This window comes from Taeniopygia guttata, chromosome Z, assembly GCF_048771995.1.
Source record: "Taeniopygia guttata chromosome Z, bTaeGut7.mat, whole genome shotgun sequence".
Classification (NCBI taxonomy): Eukaryota; Metazoa; Chordata; class Aves; order Passeriformes; family Estrildidae; genus Taeniopygia; species Taeniopygia guttata.
Genome location: NC_133063.1, coordinates 18,512,215 through 18,531,262, shown reverse-complemented (window position 1 = coordinate 18,531,262; position 19,048 = coordinate 18,512,215). Strand labels below are relative to the sequence as shown.

Sequence of the window (19,048 nt, the reverse complement as noted above, 5' to 3'; positions counted from 1 at the left end):
GAACATATGGTAGCATCTGTGAAAAGATTTTGTTCCAAGTTTGTCTATTTAAGGCTTGATCAAAAGGAAACATAACACCCCGCTGCAGACATGGATTTGTGAACTCTCCTCATGACAGTAAAGGCTGAAATGAGAAAATGAATTGAAGTCATCCACCCACCTCCCCACCTCCGATCGTATAATGAACTTTCCAACATTAAAGTTTTTAATAAACAATTTTTACCAGGGTCTTTAGGAACTCCTGCAGCTCTCTATGGTCTGTAGAAGAAGGTCTGAGAGAAGTAAAATTGCAGTTATTTAGCCACTGAATGCAGTCAGTTGTGCTTTGTAGTACTTCATCAGCACATATTTCATTTATGTCTGATTGCAGGTCCTTAAGACACTTTTCTATGCTAAAAAAAAAAAAAAAAAAAAAATCACAGGTTTTCATTATTTGGAGACAAAAGTATTTTATATATGCCATATTTAAAAAAGAAAAATTACTTAAAATTAAGGTAACACTAATCCTTCTTATTCACAGATTAACCCAGCCTCACAAAATAAGACCTGAATTTCCAGAATTAATAATTAACATTTAAGTACTTTTGAGCTAGAGCTAAAAAAACTTTCCTTCAGGCCAGACTGTACCATCCTTAGCCAGAGTATGTACAGCTTCACGTTCAAACAATCTTACTCTTTTTAATAAAGTAGTTAATGAACAAGACATTAGCCAACCTAATATCTGGTCCTTGGCGCTTAATTAGCTAAAGCAGAGACTATAAACTGAATCAATTACTGCATTCAAAGGTGAATGTGTCATTTTGCTCCTTTAGCAATCAGCAGTTGTTTTATAAAACATAAGATATATTAATAACTTCTTAAAGATCTACTGACATCACAGAAAATGTTGAAAAGAACTTCAGAGCCAGTTGTGCTGAGAAAGCAGATCTTTTCTTTCTTGTTTTGTCATTAGAATATTTGAAAGAAAACAGACTTTGTGTTCAAGGAGCTGATCCACTCCTTAACATTCATTGAGAATCATAACTCTTTTATGAAACCAGATGTGTTCGTTAGGTTTTTACAGTGATTTCAGTTGCAAAGATCACAAGAACAATTGAATATCCAGAATTGTTTTATTTCTACTTGCATGGACACTTAAGTAAAAACAAGACAAAACAAAACAATCCAAAACAATCTAACTCTATTTATTTTCCTACAGAAACACCTTTTTGGTATTTCACTTCGACTTTTTTTTTTTTTCAAAAGCAATGCTTAATATTTTATACAGTTTCAGTAAGGGAAAAAGAATTTAGATCCTGGCAAAACTGGGTTTAATAGCCCAGCCATGAATTCCAGTGAATTCCAAACTTGACAAAAGATTGGCAAGTATTTTTAGTTTGTGAAACCTGTTCTCAGGACTATGAAACTAAATGCTTTCTTCATACATCTCCGCTCCTGGGACACTATCAAAGGCTCTTATTGTGGTGTGCTGATGTATCTTAAACATACCAAAATATATTACAGCATTATGCAGAATTAAAGACACTACTGTTGTTAAATCTGTGACAATCTACTACGATTATGAGTGAATTTTTACACTTATCTTTGATATATGAATCTGTGAGCAAGCTAATAAACTACAAGCTATGAATAAACTACAGCCTTCTCAAGACCAGACACTTTGGTAATTTGTCCCAGTATAATCCCTGATAAGGGGATTAAATGGATAGATTTCAGTGTCACTGCCCTGCTCCTTAAGTCCCCCACAAGTATAAATCATGATAACCATGCTCATTTTATTTAATCCTTTTATCCTTCCAAAATAAACATTTAATTAAGACTAAAGCTCTTTTTGATTGAATAAACATATTTTCATCCTATTTATTTACAGAATATTGTAGTTAAACAGGTTTTCAAAACCACTGCTGCATCTTACTAAGAATTTTGTCAACACTTAGTAAGACATTAATATAGTTAATTACAGTAACTTACTCCTTTACATGAATTAAATATTTAGGAATTTGTTACCCTAAAAAAAAAGTATGTGTATTATCTGAGTTTAGAAAGCAAACATTTTAAGTAAAAAAAAAAGACTTCTGTTAAATATGATTAAAATTATTCTCACCACCTAGGCTGGTAACAAAAGCTTTATAATTTCGTATTAGTGTAGGTAGAATGAGTCTTTGATTTCCTCGTTTAGAAAAGAAATTTCCTAAAGTTTCAGAAACTGCAAACGAAAAAGTAATTTTGATGTGAAAAATATACTTAATGTATTTAATTAATTTTCTTAAAACTACAATTTTTTTAAAAGCCAAATACAAAGTGCTAGATTCCTTTTTGATGAGTAATATTTTTTCATTAAGTGCAAATGTATTTTTTTTAAGTTCAGAGTAGCAAACTATCTACTTCTTTGGACATACTGAGGCACTAACCCAGATGACATCAACTGACATTATAAACATACTATGGATATGCAAGTTTAATGACCCTCAATAAATTTTTTGTTCACAGATGACTCAACATTTTTTTTTGTAACCTATTCAGACACAAACAGAAACAATGAAGTCACCAAACTACTAAGGAAGGAGTGGAATGTAAAAGCTTAAAGAAAGAAAATAATGTTTCTCTGTAGAAAAGAAACCTGATAGTTATGCTTGTACTTTTTTTTTTTTTTTAAATTAACTGATTTTTCAAGAAACAAATCTTTAGTCTCACACAAGTAGTACCCTGAGCCTTTGTGGGCATTTTTTTTGTGGCTAGTACTCCTGGCATACCATTATGCAAGTGAGAATTATTTGACTGAAATACCTTCTCCTTCTTTCAGGTAAGAGTGCCTGCAGTTCTTTAACAAACCAAAGCAAAGTTGTGTTATATTATCTGTGTCCACATTGGAGTGCTTTTCTGGAGAAACATTTGGTAAATACCTGCACTGCAGAGAGACAATCTCCATGTAAGTGCTCTTGGGTGCTCTTATTTATTAAGTTAATGACAGTTTTTACAAATAACCTAATCATCTGGAGAGAATGCTTTTTAAATGGCTTCATCAATGGACAAACAGTTTAGAAAGTACTGCAATGGAACTGATAGTAAGATAGTATGATAGTAAGCACTATCATACTATCATACAGTGTCACATAACATTATTTTGAAATGTACAGTATCAGAACAAGGGTTTCCCCCTCCATATATCATTTTCTATTGTCTAAGATTACTATGAATAAGCTGAAGTATTCAATAGTAAGTTTCAATTTCTAACAAGCACATTTCAATTTATTTCATCTGGCATAGGGAGCAGCCATAAAATGACAATGACATTGGTTAAATTAAACTACTAAGCTATAAAGTGAAATTATCTTTTAACCTCATGTTCCTTATTCTTAAGATCCTCACATTCATTCTAAAGCTGAAACACAGCTTTAGAATCAGTTTACATGTCTTTTATTCAGAACAGACTGTTTTAAAATAAATGAGATAATTGTTTTCACTGCTGTTGAAGATGCAAGAAGTGTTATAAAACTACTGTTATTAAAAAGCTTGACTGCTAGAGGTATAGGACATTTGTACAAAAAAAGTCTTATCATTTGGAAGTCTGTATATCAGAAGACCTGCTGTGAGCAGTAAAAAATTTGCAGAAAGACTTTTAGCAGTGTAATTCACAGACATTTTAATTGTTAAACTTTCTCTTCATCTTGAACCCTAAGATCTAAACCAAAGACACAGCACCTGTTTAGAGGACTTCGAAAACTATTGCATATCTCTAATTTAGCATCGTACCTCCTTACAAAATATATCCACACTGTAAAGTAACGGCATCATTGAAACCAGAAGAAATAGAATGGTGTTGGCTTTGCTACACTTTAGCAAGATAGTTACTCAACAGCTTAAACATATAAGAACAGTCAGTTCTAACTAAACTACTGCCCACCCACCTTTTAACTTCCACTCTTGTTTTAAAAGCTTGAGATATTTCTGTCACAAGATGCAAGCTTTGTCTTAGTAAGTTATTTCAGAAGACAGACCGTAAAACATGAGTTTTTCAACTCCATTGACTAAAACATGACAGTGACAAATAAGGGCTCAAAACCCATCATCTCATATATGCTTGTATGAAATGAAATGGGATACTTCACGGGGCAGTCAAAGATCTGATTACAGTTTCTGTACATGTAGATGATAGCTAATCAACCACCTAGGGTCTGACACAGTGATAATCACTGAATATTCAAATCAAGAATATGTGTGTCAATAAAACAGCCGATTTCTGAGCAACTGTGCTGCCCAGTTAGCAAGTTGCTATGGAACAACTAACCCAGACTCAGTGATTATGCACAAAGACAACACAGTCTTCACAGGAGAAAAAATTACACTCCTTCCTCAGTTTACTCATTGCTAGCAATTGGTCCAGTAAAGTGATTAGACTAGACAACTACTATTCTGACAAAGGTATTAATAACACTGCTGTAATATCTTTACAGGCATTAAATTCTCAGGCAAACACTAAAGTAATACATTTGTACAATGAACCAGCTACATTCACCCAAAAGAGTCAAATTATTTTTGACAGCTGTGATAAATATAAGATCCAAGTAAACCTGATATTATAAAATAAATAATATTTTTTCCTCTACAATTATCCCTCATTTGAAATTCTCTCAAATACTCAACCACTCTTCGGATTTTGGCTGAAAAAGCCAAGATTTTGATAAACCTCTTGACTAACAGGTATGTGGGGCACAACTGCTTCTTGAAAATTCCTAAGCAGAACAAGCCAAGATTTTCTTCAAAGTAAGACAGAAAGATAACTCCTGCAGAATATCTCAGTTTAAGAACACATAAGCCCTTCTACACGTCAGTTCTGATACAGGGAAAATGGAATGAGATAGTTTGACTTAATACCCTGTTTGAAACTCCTCCATCCCTTTGTTTTGATATCGGTAAGCATTTCTTAGCAAATCAGCAATGTTATGGTCAACAGCTGGACCACGTCATACTAACACCCTTACTGAGACATCTTCTGGACCTATGATTCACAAGGTAAAGATCTTATTAATTCTTAAATAATTATCATAATTTCTATCAATGTTGATGGGAAAAGATGAAATGCTGTAAGTGCTTACTAGCATCGACCTTATTGCAGCCCTTCAAAATCCTTATGACTAAACTACTGTTAATTAGGTCAGGTTGAAATTTGTCGTAGTTTGACACTGGTCAACTTGCCAGGCACCCATGAAAACCAGAACAAAGGGCTCATGAGTTGAGATAAGGATTGGGAGAAAACACTCTAAGGGCAAAACAGGCTCAAACTTAAAGGTATAAAGTACATTTGTTATTAACAGAGTCAGAAGAGGATTATGAGTAAAATAACCCTTTAAAACACCTTTTCCCCTCTAGCCCCTCTCTCCTTCCCACTGAAAGCACAGAGAGACAGGGCGTGGAGGTGCTTGGTCACTTTGTCAGTCGAAATACTTCTTCAGTTTGCTTTTAGAGAGAGAAATCTCTGTTCTGCTATGCTATGGGGTCCTTCCCATAGGAAACAGTTCTCCTTGAACTTCTCCAGTGTGGCTCTAATTTAACAAGCAGCAGTCCCGCCCAACCTCCCACCATAACATGAGTCCCTCCCATGGGCAAAACAGTCTTCCCAAAACTGCCATGGCATGAGTCACTAGTTCATGAGGTGTAGTCCTTTAAGGATAAGCTACTCTAGTTTGGAAGCAAGGGCCCTCTTTTCTCTGCCCCTGGAAACAAGGGCCGTCTCTCTCTGTTCTGGTCTCCCATTGTATTACAGCTTCTTTTTTAGCATCCACCCACTCCAGCATGAGCCCTTTTTCCACAAGCTATGACTGGATCTCTGCATCCCCCCATTGACTTCATGGATTACAGGGAGATAGATTGTTTCATTATACTCCTCCTCACAGCTTGCAGAGAAATATCGACTCCAATGCTTGGAGCACCTCCTCTCCCTCTTTCTTTTCACTGATCTCAGCATCGCTATGTGGTCTTTTTTCACATGTCCTCACTTCCTCTTTCTCTGACTAGGAAAAAAATCTGATGCTCTTAAGTACCATTGCCAACAAATTCTACCTTTTTAAAGATATCTGCAAGATCTCGCAGCACTGAGAAGTTGATTTTGTCTAGGTTCTGTGGGGGGGAATTGCTCTCCATGTTTCTGCTGCTGGCCACATGGCCCTGCCACCACTATGCAGCTGCCATGGTGTTTGCACCATTCGATGCCTCTCTTCATGCAGGGTACCAGGTGGGAGAAGCCGATGTCGCTGCCCCTGCCCTTCTGCCTGCAGCACAGCTGGCTAGGGACAGCCAGACAGGCAGAGTTCACCACGGGCTGTCCTGAGATGGTGGCGGCCGCGGCGGCAGCCACATAGCTGTGCATGAAGCTCTGAAACAGTCTGGGCAGTGGTGCCTGGCCACCCCTGAGAAAAAGCTACTCCTGTGCAGATTTTCTTCTTAAATGTGTGATCACAGAGGCATTGACAACTTCTCTAATTGTGCCAGCATCATGTCCATCTTCAGAGTCATCAGAGACTGGCTCTGTTGGATATTGTGGAAGTTTCCAGTAGCTTCTCACAGAAAGCACCTCTGTGGCTACCCCTCCCCCCTCAAAAAAAAAACCAGGCTGTGTTAAACCAACACGAAGTGTATCAGATTGAAGTCAAATTAGGCTTTTGTAGTCACATATTTATAGTCTCCAGGGTGCTGCAGAGATACAATTATTATCAACTAATTGTGTTGAATTCTAAGCAATTGTTCTGTTGATGAAGACCTAGAATATCTCCTACTGTCCTACAGTCTCAGAAAATCTTGTTGCTTTATCACAACTCACTGAAGAAAAAAACTGAATACAGAAATAAAAATTAAAGGCAGCACTCACTGAAGAAAAAATTGAATACAGAAATAAAAATCTAATGCTGGAGAGAACTCATACTTAGCAATCATTTCAAGTTATGAACTATAGGCTTGGTTTCAAGCTCTGTCCTGTATTTACTGCTTAGAAGTATTAAAAATAAGCTGCAAGCTTAGTTCTATGAATTGCTAACAAGTGAAATGTTAGTAATTCTTAAAGCACCAATTCAGAAAAATAATCCAAATACTCGGTTTTGATAAGCAGTAAAAGTCAAAGTATGAAAGGAAAGAATGAAGACAAATGGCCAACCTGATGAATACAACTTCACACTTGAGAATAAATGTGAGACTACCCCTTACCCAAAACTGGCCAGCAATGATTGTTTTGAGATTTCATATTCACCTGCTTCTATAAACTGCTGTAAAAATTAAATTAACATTCAAGTGTAATAAGAGTTCCATTACATAAAAGTGAATGAATGAACCACTTACTACATTAAAATTTGCATATAACACAATTGCACATAGATGGCCTTTTTTTTTTGTTGTTGCAGAATCAAATAGAATTTGTACTGTACAAAGAGGGAATCAAATCCTTTCCGTTACTTACATGTCTTTTATTCAATTAGAATGAGGATGGCTGCCCACATGACATCTGCCCAGATGGAACATCTGAAGGTGCCCCACTGCATCCAGCTGGCTGTTGCCACAATTGTCATCACCCTGTGGCTGCAAGCGGCGGACGGCTGGATTGTCCAGCAGCCGAAGGAAAACGTCTGGGTCATGCTTGCGAAGTCCTTGCAGCAAGAGAACTTGTGTTTGGCCATGGGCAATGTGGATAACCCATTGTCCACATGCCTGGTGGGGGTTCCCCTGGTTGCAGATGATTGGCCCATCTCCAATTCCGACCTGCTCCGAACCACGGGTAAGAGACCTAACCCGGTCGACACTTGGGACGAGTGCACCAAAATTCTGCCAAACAGCAAAGAGGAACCCCAAGAATTGGACTTGCTGGGGTCTTCTAATGCACAATATTGTGTTAAATTTTATTACAGGAGGCCAAGTCAAAATTGGCATGGAATTGACTTGGCCAAGAACACCTATAAGAAAGGACATTACCCCCCTGAACAAAAAATATAACAGTCAGACCTGGTGCAATTACACCAGCCAGCTCATTTTGGTCTCTTCCATTCGTCCTAAGGTGTTGCCCAGCGGGATGTTTCTTATCTGTGGGGACAGAGTATGGTCGGGAATTCCATCCCGGCTCCAGGGAGGCCCATGCAGCCTTGGCAAGCTTGCTACCCTCACTCCAAACAGAACCCAAATTCTGGACTGGAAGAAAGAAAAGCAATTGGCACATACTAAAAGATCCTATAACCAATTTGATGAAAATTGCGACTCCGAAATTTATAACTGGGGAAAAACAAAGAGGGTCACTGTTTCCATCTTTCTACCTTGGTATGCAGCAGCTAAGGCCCTCGGTGAGCTTTCTCACCTAGAGTGTTGGATTAGCAAGAATGCCAACGCCACGTCTGCTGCCCTCTCTGACCATCTGGCAGACGAGCAAACATCCAGGCATGCCACTCTACAAAACCGAGCGGCTATTGACTTCCTACTTCTAGCCCATGGCCACAGCTGCGAGGACTTTGATGGGTTGTGCTGCTTCAACCTGTCATCAAGAAGCACCTCAATACAAGCCAACATCAAGTGGATCCAGACGCAAGTGCAAGATCTGAAAACTGAAACTTCGGCTGCGGACCCAGTAAACAGACTCTTTTCGCAGTGGAGTGTCCCCGGGTGGGCAGCCTCCATCTTCAGAGGACTTATACGGATTTTGGTGATCATCTTCATTATTTTTATTGCCTTAACTATTTTCAAGAAGACTCTGATTAAGACTTTAGGGGATGCTTTTTTAATTAATAAAGACGGGGGAGATGTGGGAGGGGATGTGGAAGATAGCCCCCCTGCTTTGCCCTGGGAGGCAACAGACATTTAGTTTCCCGCCTCCCCCTGTTGTCAATCTTTTGTTGTCCCTTCCCCTTATCCCTCTCCATCATTATGTACTCCTTCCCCCAGTTCTGGAAAGTTCTAAGTTCTTTGTATCCCTGTTGGTTCTCACCCCGAAACCACTCCTTCCCCCTATCCCAGTTGGTTGTTACCCTGCCACTCTTCCTCTACTCCGCCCCTGAGTCCTCACCTCATTGGCTGTTTCATACCCCGACCCTCCTTCCCAGTTAAGAGTTATAATCCCTAGTTCAGGACTCTCAGCGCTGGCTGTCCTTCTGAGCGGTTGCTTCCCTTCATCACCCACCTTGCCTTCCCTTTCCTGAGCCCTCAGGAATAAAGCCACTCGTGAGTCACCCGCCTTGGTGGAAGTCTATCATATCTACAGCTATCCGGCACCTGAGGACCTGACCCTGTGGCGCGCCAGAGTGGTCACAGGACCCCAGGGCCTCATTCACCTGCTTCTATAAACTGCTGTAAAAATAAAATTAACATTCAAGTGTAATAAGAGTTCCATTACATAAAAGTGAATGAATGAACCACTTACTACATTAAAATTTGCATATAACACAATTGCACATAAATGGCCTTTTTTTGTTGTTCTTGCAGAATCAAATAGAATTGGTACTGTACAAAAATACTGAAGGTAATTCAACAGCCAAAAACCATACCTGATTTGTCACGTCACACAATTTTATAAAAGAAGGCAATAAATGAGCAGTTGAATGATTTATACAGACTTGCCTCATAATTTTTTACTCAATGTTTTATTTTTAAATATATATATATAATGTATACTATTGCGTTCATTCTCTGTGGTCTAATAGAACTATAAATCTATCTGATGAAAAATATTGTATTTCAATTGTATCACTGTATCACATAGAACTGCTCTTATCATACCACTTACAAAGATCAATAGTAGTTTGAAAATTATTTCATCCTATGCTACCTCTAATATATTAGCAATAAAAGGACTCTTTAATTTAAAAGTCACATCAGCTGCTGTCCATCTTATTTTAAACTCTTTCAATTTCTGAAACTGAAATACTACAGGAGCAAAATAGCACCTAGTACCTACAGAGCTACTTCCTGTTCTTCCCTGTGAAAATAAGGTTCAAGCTAGCTTAAGTGTCAATTCAGCAGAAATTTTTCCTGACCTGCATTGCTGTGTATCACATCCTAATCCAAATTCCTCCTCTCCTTTAATAAAATATCATTTGGATCTCACAAAATTTACAGTAAAAGTTCCTTCTAATTTGTAGGACTAGATAGGTAAGACAGTGACAATCAGCCTCCTTCGAGACACACAAACAACTTCCACTGTGATGATGTTAATGTAAAATGTAACATAAAATGTTAAGTGGCTATAAAGTACCACTTAAAAGAATGAACAGCTGGATTCCCTTCCTATAGTCAGATGTTTTCTCAACAAGCAGCATACATTTTTCACACATTAAAACAAAAAATAGTAGTAAAGCATTCATTCTAATGGTTCATTTTGAGAATAATCTTCCTAACTCTCAGGATATCTCTGCACAATCACAACAAAATCACTTTTAATTGGTAGTTGAAGAGGTGGCAACAGTTAAGCTAAAAATGCTGATGCTTTTTTTCCACATATACAAGACCATGGACACATGAAACTTAATTACCTGTGTAATTAACTATGTTATGACATAAATTAATCTCTAAGTATCTACATTTCACTCATGTCAACAGCTGGAAAACTCTAACATGAAATTGTATTATGCAGTGGTCCATAACAGCATATTTACCTGATCTTTACTACCATTGCTACTGTGGGATTATTAATACTGCAAGTACTTTAGTGAACAAGATGTTTTTAAATGAAAATGGGAGGTAAGACTAATAGAAATAAATAAATAAAAAAAAAACTCAAAAAAAACCTCTTAGCCCAGCATAATCAATATGAAAATAATTGAGAAATTATCTAAGTCAATTTTCAGAGAGGTAAGGTAATGGTTTATTTCTATCCTTCCAGAAGCTGTTTGGGAACAAAGACCTCTGACAAACATGGGCTACATTAAAAGGACACAATCACAAAAGAGATGTCATGAAGGATGTTTTTTGAAATCAGACTTTAAGATGCACTTGCTGATACTTGAAGATGCTCACAAAGGTGAGCATTTTCAAAATTTAATATAAAATCCTACAATTTGTTATATCTCTGACTGTATACTTTTTTTTTTAATGTACAAAAACTTTATTTGCTTAAAAGCATCTTTCACTGATGAAAGTATTATGAAGGTACCAAAGAGTTAAGAGGTACAAATAAGGCACAGAATCCTTAGCTGATTATATTGTATTGATGAAAAAAATTTGCATCAACAACAAACATTTTTAGTACTCCACTTTTTCTGTAACACTGATTTTTGGAAATCAGTATGTTACAAGGAAGCGGACAAAGAAATATATTCTAAATCGTAGAAAGAAAATGTGTAATTGCAGCACAAGAATTTTAACTGAAATAGTAAAACAATGGATCATACAAGAAAAAAATATACATCTATTAATCTAATTAATTTTTCTACTTTCATTAGAAATGCTTAAACAAAATATTGAATTTAAATTTTGTGTTTTGTCAAATTCTGTATTTCTTTTAGCCAATAAATATTTATCGCATTTATAGGAAATTCTATCTCATAGTAATAGAAAATACAAATGTCATGGAAATTCACATTTTCTTCCTTCACTATCACACCTACTGCAACAGAACCTCAGGTTAAGATGATACCATTATTAAAAATACCATAGAAAGACTGTAGCACAATAATTATACAGCATTAAAATTTTGTCAAATGCTCAAGTGGTTAAAATAAAATTACTGCTGAATTATTAATATGAATTTTAACCTACTACTAGAAAAGTTAAGTAAGTTAAGCCACATTTCTTCCCAAATGCAATGACTTTCACTAGTATTTTGGATACAAATAAAATACTCTTTACCTGGAAGAGTTCTTCTTTATTTTTTCATCAAGATCGCTAAGGATTTGTTGAAATTCCAAGTCTCCAGGGAGGACATTTAACAAACAGTCTAAATTGGAAGAATCAAAAGAATACTCTCCTCCCCATTCCATTTTTAGAATCTGTAAAACAAATGCAAAATTGTTAAATAATGGAAATATGTGGACTAGAATTACCAAAGTACAGAACATCTTGTTCTTTGGAGATATTAGATAATATCATAATATTAATATTAGATTATTGTGCTTCTGCATAGACTGCTACAGAGGGAAACCAGGAACACAAGTGCTGAGATAAGTTTCATAGTATCTTGCATTTCTTTAGTATAAAGAAATCAGTTCTTTTACCTTAATCACAGCAGTAGGTTTTTTTAAGATTTAGAAAGAAAATTCTCACTATTATAAATGGAAACTAAAAACAAACATATTGAAGGGTAAACTTATTTTCTGTATACTTATAATTTCTGTCCAAGGAGTAACTGTTTTCTGGAAATTCAGCACATCATTGCAAATACATGCAAACATAAAAATCCAGACTAAACCAAGCTTCATCCTTCTATGTACTCATCTTACTAAACACAGGTCAAATCCACTAGCCTATTCAAATTAATACAGTACCTTTGTGTCTTTACATCAGAAGCAAAAGATTAGCAGTTTTTTCCCCCCTGTTTTGTACTTTTTCCTCATACTCTTGTGGAGAAATAATGAAATTGATTTTACCATCAGTGATGACTTACAGCCAAAATTAAGGAAAAATATTATATAAAAACTGGAACCTTCTTAATAACCAGTATATTTCATGTCTACTATTTAGTATGTCATAGTATTTATTATTTAATACTATCCATATTGCAGCAACAACATGAGAAACAAATGTAATGTTCATATGCACAGTTTGGGCAAAAAAATATAATAAATACATTAAATTTTCTGCAAGCAATATTCTTTTACAAAGCATCTACAGTGTTGGTTGTTATCTAGAGGCACTACTAGAAAAATAGATTGATTTTTTCTAAGTCAACTGTCTGCAAAATACATGTTTAAAAAGAACATCAAATAATTAATATGCAAGGTCAAGATGATTGGTTTTGATCATAGGTGTAGACTTAAAAGTAGCAGAAATGCACGTTTCTGGTTTTGCTATTCCAAAGCAACATTCAAAAAAACATGGAAGTTCTCCAAAGCATAATATCTTGCACATCTCCATTAAGAGCACACCAATATAAAATATTTAATGGATAAAGTGTTTTCTTAAATTCTCAGAAGTGGCAGCATACCCCTTTATAAATAACAATTCAAACACTTGCAACATTTTGGGATGTAGCTGAAACTCAATCACTTGCTGGTGAAAACGCCTGGATGTAAACCAAATACATTTCTTAAAGCATTAAGGAAATGTCAGTCTTTTAATATGAAACTTAACAGATGTTTTTATAATTAAAGACACTAATTAAAAGTAGAAATTAAATGGAAACCATTAAACAGCACTTTACAGAACTGAGATAAAAGGAATACTGAAAATACAGCTCTTTCTTCAAGTATGATACTGCTTACCAACTTGGTCATGCACACCCTTTTCTCTTAATAAGAGTTTACACAGAATGTAATTTTAACTTCATTCAATACCTATAACTCAACCATCTTTTATTCAACTGTCTTGCAGAACAATCAGTGATTGATGTAAAATAAACTGTATAATAGATATATAAATATATACTGCAAAAATACTAACAGTTTGGAATGAGTTACAGTTTTCATAAAATAGCTGCACAGTCAAAATTATGTATTTATATTTAATCCTAACTCTTTACAGCCAAAAGAAGCTTATGCTCCTTGGAAAAAATATCACTATAGTTTACAGACTAGGAACTGTTTGAAAAATTCATCAAATGAAAAAAAAAATCACCTTGTAAACATGACAGCCTAGTTTTCATGCATGTATTGCTGTAACACTTCTATGTCATACTTCTTTGGTTCACTTGTCAAAACTAAGCAATTATTCCTTTCAGTCTTGCTTTATGGAAGAAAAGCAACATTTGATTATTCAGTTTTTAAATACTGTTTTAGATGGCTAAAACTAATTTCTTCTTCTGAAAATTTAAACCCAGAAATGTTTCAGAAGGAAAAAATAAGAACATCAAGACATAAATTAGTACAATGGAGAAGAAATTTTACGGTTACTTAGCACAGCCAGAGGCAAGGCCTTCAGTGCACCAAGAGACTAACTGATGCTCTGACTCTCAGCAGAACTACACCACCAGCCTGTCCTGCCCTCCTTGTCTCCCCTGGGCGCAGCCTGACGAAGGGTCCTCCCCTGCCATCAGGGCTTCGCCCCCGCCTCTCCTGTTCATCCAACGAGCAGACAGTTGTTGATGCTCTCGAAGAACCAGTGTGACACAGCCCTCCTCTAAGGGCAAAACCCTCAATGTTTGTTTTTTAAGAAAGAAATCCATTTCTTTCTTAAAAGAGAAATACGGGAAGAACTCAGTTTGGGAAATCTAAATTCTGTCAAAATATTTTAGACATTAATAACCCACTTTTTTCTGTGAAGGAGATTAAGCCTTGTTATTAAGCTGCATAAAAAGATAAATCTATCATATTTCAATTTACTATTATGATGAACTACTGTATGTTTTAAGACAAATGGTCTTAGAAAACCTGTTTCAGGTGCAAATCTCTAAGTCCCTATCTAAATAGACCTAGATCTTTTCAAAACATATTAGAGGACTGTTCATCAACATTAAAATGACATGGCTGTTAATCTTTTTGGTAGCTACTCAAGAAACTTGACCAATATACAGTTTAGCTTAAAAAAAAGTCTCTTATATTTTAACCCATGGTATCAATGAAATTTAACATCACTGTAATAACTTCCCACTTCCAAGAAGTGTAAATTATAAAATTATTTTTACCAAAAATCATTAGGCCTAAATAAAAAAGTATTACACAACACTCAAGTTAATACAACAGATAATTCTTGATTTTAAAACTCATAGGTTTTACCATTGAAAAGCACTTTTTGAGTGTGTGTTTTCTTTTTCAGTGTCAATTAAATGGAAATCTCCTATAAAAATTATATTTAGTTCCAATTAGGTATTTCTTCATTCTGATTAAACAATTACATTAAATATAATTGTAAAAGCCTTCCAGTACAAACATACATGAGAAATTACATGGAATTTCTAAGATCAAGTTGTAATATTTATATTTACTGTAATAACCCTTTGCTCTCAGACATACAGTTTGTAAAAGCAGCATTTACCTAAATCTTGAACAGAATTTTTTGAGCACATTGGTTGCATATGCATATCTCAATGTACCCATAATTTGGGAAAAGGGATATGTCAAACTGCAGCACTGAAAGTATAGAGAATTAGCCAAATCTTTGAAGCTTTTTTCTGGTACTGCTTCTTATCTTACAGGAGATATCTCTTTATTGCCCTAGCACCCTTGCAAAACTAAAAGAGAATGAGAGAATTGACAAGATTTTTCATCACTTAGCTTAGCTCTCAATGAGACTTTAACAATGATTTCCTTTATCTAGCTTTAGTTGTGTAACTGTTTCCAGCCACTTTACAGCACAGAAGATGTCATCTGCAATCGCACAGCAAGCAGCAAGAATGATGGCAGTGGCCTGAGATACTACAATTCAGCGTGAAATTCCTATTGTTCTGTATATTTAAATAGTCTGAATACTTAAAATTATTTTGAAAACAACATAGAGCGTACAAAAGAAATCCATTTAAAAACTGCAATCTCTTGAGCTCTACTCTGACATGGTGAAAGCTTTTTACCCAATTTTCTGTGGCAAAAATCGTTAAAATTGTTTACTGTTTAAAATAGACTTGTAAAATAAAAGGAAATTTAAAAATTCTCTCTATAAAAGAACACAAACCATTTTTGTTTCTACTCATATGTATTGAAGATCTCTATTTAAATTTTCCAAATTGCCTTTCACCTATTTTGCCCACTTTGCTGAAGCACGCACACACAACATTTACAAAAAGAATACCATATTGTTCCAGTAAAAAAAGAGACATTTAATGCCTATTAAAAAATCCTCAACAAAACAGAACCACCAGTCTTCATTATGGTTTTATTTACTAAATATTTTGAATCCTACAAATAACTTTGAAACAAGTTTACTAATATCATCTTGCAAAGTTCCCCCTGCAGACTTTCGACATTTGCTGTTGCCATAAACTTATACTTAAATGTTAACTTTATATTTGTAAATTATTACCCACCACACACTTAAAACATTTGCCTTTATATTTTTGAAAGAGAGATTCTAAGTTCTATAATTAAACACTCATTTGTAACCCTTTTGAATACAGTTTTCTTCCAACTTCTGCCATAAAAGTCACCAAATAAGAATGGGAATAAAATATAACTAAAGAGAGTCCTAACTGTGGATGAAATACAAAGCTATGCCTTCCACCTAACTTTAATATCAGAATGCAGTGCTGTAATCTAAGGCAGCTATATCAGCCCTTAAATCATAATTTTGCCAAAAAGGACTGTGAAAATGCACATTTCTGACAAATAGTATATGCTACTATTCTTAATATCTAGTTTTTGCTAACTATGTAGCTTAGGTCTGTATTGTAGGCATATGTACATGCCAGAATTTATAATTAAAATCCATGAGTTCTCCCTATTGTCTCTCCCCAATTCTTTGAGCACACAGAGTGAAATGCTGAAAATAGAAAGGAATCAGCACTGCTTTTTAAGATTTGCTGCTACTTGAGACTGGTAAAAAATGTTCAAAGACACAGAAAGAATTCTCATTTACATAGACTTAATCAAACACTATTGGTGTGACACTATTGTAAAGGCAGTGACTTCAAAAGAGGAACATGCCATCTGGAGTTACAAGGAAACTCCTGAGTAGTTATGTCAGAAGAAAGAAATAAAGAATAATGTGATTTCATAACGTTCAGTAAAGAAGAAATGGCCACTTTCTGAGTAGCACTTGAGACAAACAGTCCTACATCATCTTCAGCTCTCAGCTGGTTATCTTGCAGCTGGAATCCCACAGTGTATGATACAAGGTTCATCATTTATATACAAGCCACCCTTACACAAGAAGTCTACAAGTATTAAGAATCCTACTTCTAAATCCAGTGGCTTTCCCTACCTCCTTGTTAGTCTATATGGTTACTAAAACCATAAGTGTGACAACACAGAAGTGCTATCTGTATACAAGTGCAATTATTTTGTCTTCCTTTTTTTTATTTTATTTTTTTTTTGGTGCCTGAATTCCTGTTTTATTTAATAAGTATGAGGGTTTTTTTTTAAAAAAAAAGGATAAATCTGGTGCAATGTTGTCTTCTACTTATATGGCATAAGGCCTCACAAACAGTAATTTACTAATCAACCGTTCTGCCAATGTCACATATAAACACAGGACAAAGTTGCTCTGGTACTGTAACCAATTAAGACTACATCAATCAATCTAATTGTCAAATTATTATACTTTATGAATGATGGATGTTTTAAAATAATCTTCAATTAAAACAATAATTACCAATCATCAATGCATAGAAAAGACTAAAGTAATCATAAATGCATAGAAAAGAGATTCTTAGAAGCCTGACTGGAAATACCTACTCAATATTTTCTTATAATCTTCTTAGCCAAGAAACTGCAAAATTATAAATAGAGTGATTTCAAAACAGACTATAGTACCTGATTTATTTTGTACTGCTCCAGATGAGGGTTATAAGTATTGAGTAAATTTTGCATAGAGGTATGAGAAAATGCCTAAGACCAATAATTACTTTTCCCAGAAAGACTGAACGAAAATGCCTAAGACAAATAATTACTTTTCCCAGAAAGACTGAACGAAAGACTGAAAAAAACTGAATTGTTTTTTTCCTTAAGAACAAGAACATAAGATATATATGAGACTAATGGTGCATCCTCTCCAGAATTGTCTATCTAATTGTGGCAATAAGAATTGCTATTTAGGTATAATATTTGAGTTGTCTCATTTTGTGGCACTTACAAACTCAGAAAAAAGAAATAATACTTTATAAAATACCCCCTAAATCCCTCACATAACTATGCTCTGAAAAGCATCTGCTACAGCATTCCAATCTTGCTCATCATTAGTGTCTAAAACTGTACAGATTTATAAGGACTAGTCTGAAAGATCTTAGCTTTAAACACAGTAATAAAGAACCAAAAGTACACTATTTTCAACTAGAAACCTTACAAATACCTGCTAGCTACTTCTAAAAGCCTTTTTTTTTCTTGTTTGTTGGAAAAATCCTCCACTGAAACACAATACACTATAAGGACAATGATATTTAAAAGATAGAAATTTCATGACCTTTAAGGTCTCGTCGTTCAGTAAATCAGACCCAGAGTTGCTGGAATTTTAACAGGAAATAGCCTTCCAATTAAACTAATATATTTAAAAATAATTACAAAAATAGTCTGTGACTACCTTTTAAAAGGTAGGCTGCATTTCAGCTCCTTCATTCCCACACACTCTATTTTCTTTCATTACTACTCAATTTAAAACTGAGAGCATGGAAGATGTCCATTTTATAAAAATGAAATACAGAAGCTCTCCACAGAGATGCCTCTTAAATTGGCCCAAGTTTATAGTCACATTCTTAAAAGTTTGTTTCATAGTATAAATGTAATGGATTTTGGTTTTTTTTCCCAAATACTATTATTATTGCTACTGTAGAAGTACTGCAGTATCATGTGAAACATTTTATTAACCATGAAATTTCCTTTTTTTTTCATCTTTTTTTTTTAAATGAAATTATTATTTTTTTATGCTGGCATTACTCATCTTGTAAAGCTGAGCCACTCAGATTCTACACAACAATGCACGCTCATATTCTTATTCAGCTATGTTTTCTACTGTCAAAAGCACTGCTAAACATCTGTTTGCCTCTCCTTAAGAAAAAGACACCTCATAAGTAAAATAATTACAAGCTATTTTTTACCATGTTGTTGTGATTTAGGAATTATTACTGAAAACACTCCAAATCATGCACTGATTTGCTCAATCCCCCTTTCTCCTCCCCCACTTCCTGAGGCTGGAGGGAGAGAAGAATTGTAAAAGTTAAAGATTACAGGTTGAGAAAAGGACAATTTACTGGAAACAAGTAATAAGTAATAAGATCAAAAATATAACAGGAACAATGTTACCTAAAATACACAAAAGTTGTACAAGAAAAGCGATTGATTCATACATG

General features: G+C 35.0%; 1 protein-coding gene across 8 annotated transcripts in view; it reads right to left on the bottom strand.

Annotated features, from left to right (window-relative positions):
- Nucleotides 1–19,048, bottom strand: part of KIAA0825 (KIAA0825 ortholog) — a 234,162-nt gene that overhangs the window by 185,184 nt on the left and 29,930 nt on the right. For 7 of the 8 annotated variants that reach the window (XM_072921924.1, XM_072921922.1, XM_012577417.5 and 4 more), the window contains exons 2-3: nucleotides 11,812–11,951; nucleotides 224–392 (exon numbers count right to left, since the gene is read on the bottom strand). In XM_072921924.1, coding sequence (XP_072778025.1) covers nucleotides 224–392; nucleotides 11,812–11,942 — 300 coding nt within the window. In that variant the 5' untranslated portion in view covers nucleotides 11,943–11,951. The other variant, XM_072921926.1, reaches the window with a different exon arrangement.